The sequence below is a fragment of the Entamoeba dispar genome, genomic scaffold (genome assembly GCF_000209125.1).
Source record: "Entamoeba dispar SAW760 scf_1105229462153 genomic scaffold, whole genome shotgun sequence".
Taxonomy (NCBI): Eukaryota; Evosea; order Mastigamoebida; family Endamoebidae; genus Entamoeba; species Entamoeba dispar.
The window spans coordinates 1-1363 of record NW_001855050.1 but is presented as its reverse complement, the minus strand read 5'-3'; the positions used below and the strand labels follow the sequence as shown (position 1 = coordinate 1363).

The 1363-nt window shown below is 24.8% G+C and overlaps 1 protein-coding gene across 1 annotated transcript, besides 5 other annotated features; it reads right to left on the bottom strand.

Moving 5' to 3' along the window:
• Positions 1-4: 4 nt before the first annotated feature.
• Positions 5-104: a microsatellite.
• A 148-nt stretch (positions 105-252) lies between these two features.
• Positions 253-657, bottom strand: EDI_147420 (uncharacterized protein; the record flags this gene model as incomplete). Its single annotated transcript, XM_001739377.1, has 2 exons — positions 253-585; positions 610-657. 2 exons carry the CDS (start codon positions 655-657, stop codon positions 253-255), a joined length of 381 nt encoding a protein of 126 aa, XP_001739429.1.
• Positions 384-429: a microsatellite.
• Positions 656-790: a microsatellite.
• Positions 773-956: a microsatellite.
• Positions 957-1257: 301 nt separating this feature from the next.
• Positions 1258-1303: a microsatellite.
• Positions 1304-1363: the final 60 nt, after the last annotated feature.

Sequence of the window (1363 nt, the reverse complement as noted above, 5' to 3'; positions counted from 1 at the left end):
AATAATAGTATATAAAGTATAGTGTATAAATAGAATAGTGTATAGTATATATAATATAAATAGGATAAGTATAATAGTATAGATAAAGGTGTATATATAATATAAGGATAAGTTATAGATAAAAAGACGAGCATAGCAGGGATCGAACCTGCAATCCTCAGATCCGAAGTCTGATGCGTTTCCATTGCGCCATATGCCCATTATCAGATAAGTACATAAGTACAGAGGTGGATGATATCTAGAACACATATATCAAAAGTAAAGATAATAAAAGGTAGTAAAGGTAGTAAAGGTAATAAAGGTAATAAAGTTAATAGGGATAGTAAGAATATAAGGAAAGGAAGTAGTAGTTACATAGTATAAAACACTATAAGTAGTATAAGTAGTATAAGATAGTATAAAATAGTATAAAATAGTATAGATAATATAAAAGAATAGAGTGTACACTAAAAGTATAATAAAAGGAATATATAAGTTTAATAGATGTAAAAATATAGTAATAGATGTCATATAGATGTACAAAAAGGTGGGAACGGTGAGTATCGAACTCACGACCTTAAGATTATGAGACTTACGCTCTACCAACTGAGCTACGTTCCCTATTCAAACAATAACATAGAATAAAAACAAAAATAGATATAATAATAGTGGAAACATATAATAATAGTGTATATCTATATTAATAGGTTATAGTGTATAAAGTATAGATATAATAATAGTCTATAAAGTATAAAGTATAAAATATAAAATATAAAGTATAAAATATAAAATATAAAGTATAAATATAATAATAGTCTATAGTCTATAGTCTATAAAGTATAAAAGTATAAAGTATAGATAATAGAATAGTGTATAGTCTATAAATAATAAAAATAATAATAGTATATAAAGTATAGTGTATAAATAGAATAGTGTATAGTATATATAATATAAATAGGATAAGTATAATAGTATAGATAAAGGTGTATATATAATATAAGGATAAGTTATAGATAAAAAGACGAGCATAGCAGGGATCGAACCTGCAATCCTCAGATCCGAAGTCTGATGCGTTTCCATTGCGCCATATGCCCATTATCAGATAAGTACATAAGTACAGAGGTGGATGATATCTAGAACACATATATCAAAAGTAAAGATAATAAAAGGTAGTAAAGGTAGTAAAGGTAATAAAGGTAATAAAGTTAATAGGGATAGTAAGAATATAAGGAAAGGAAGTAGTAGTTACATAGTATAAAACACTATAAGTAGTATAAGTAGTATAAGATAGTATAAAATAGTATAAAATAGTATAGATAATATAAAAGAATAGAGTGTACACTAAAAGTATAATAAAAGGAATATATAAGTTTAATAGATGTAA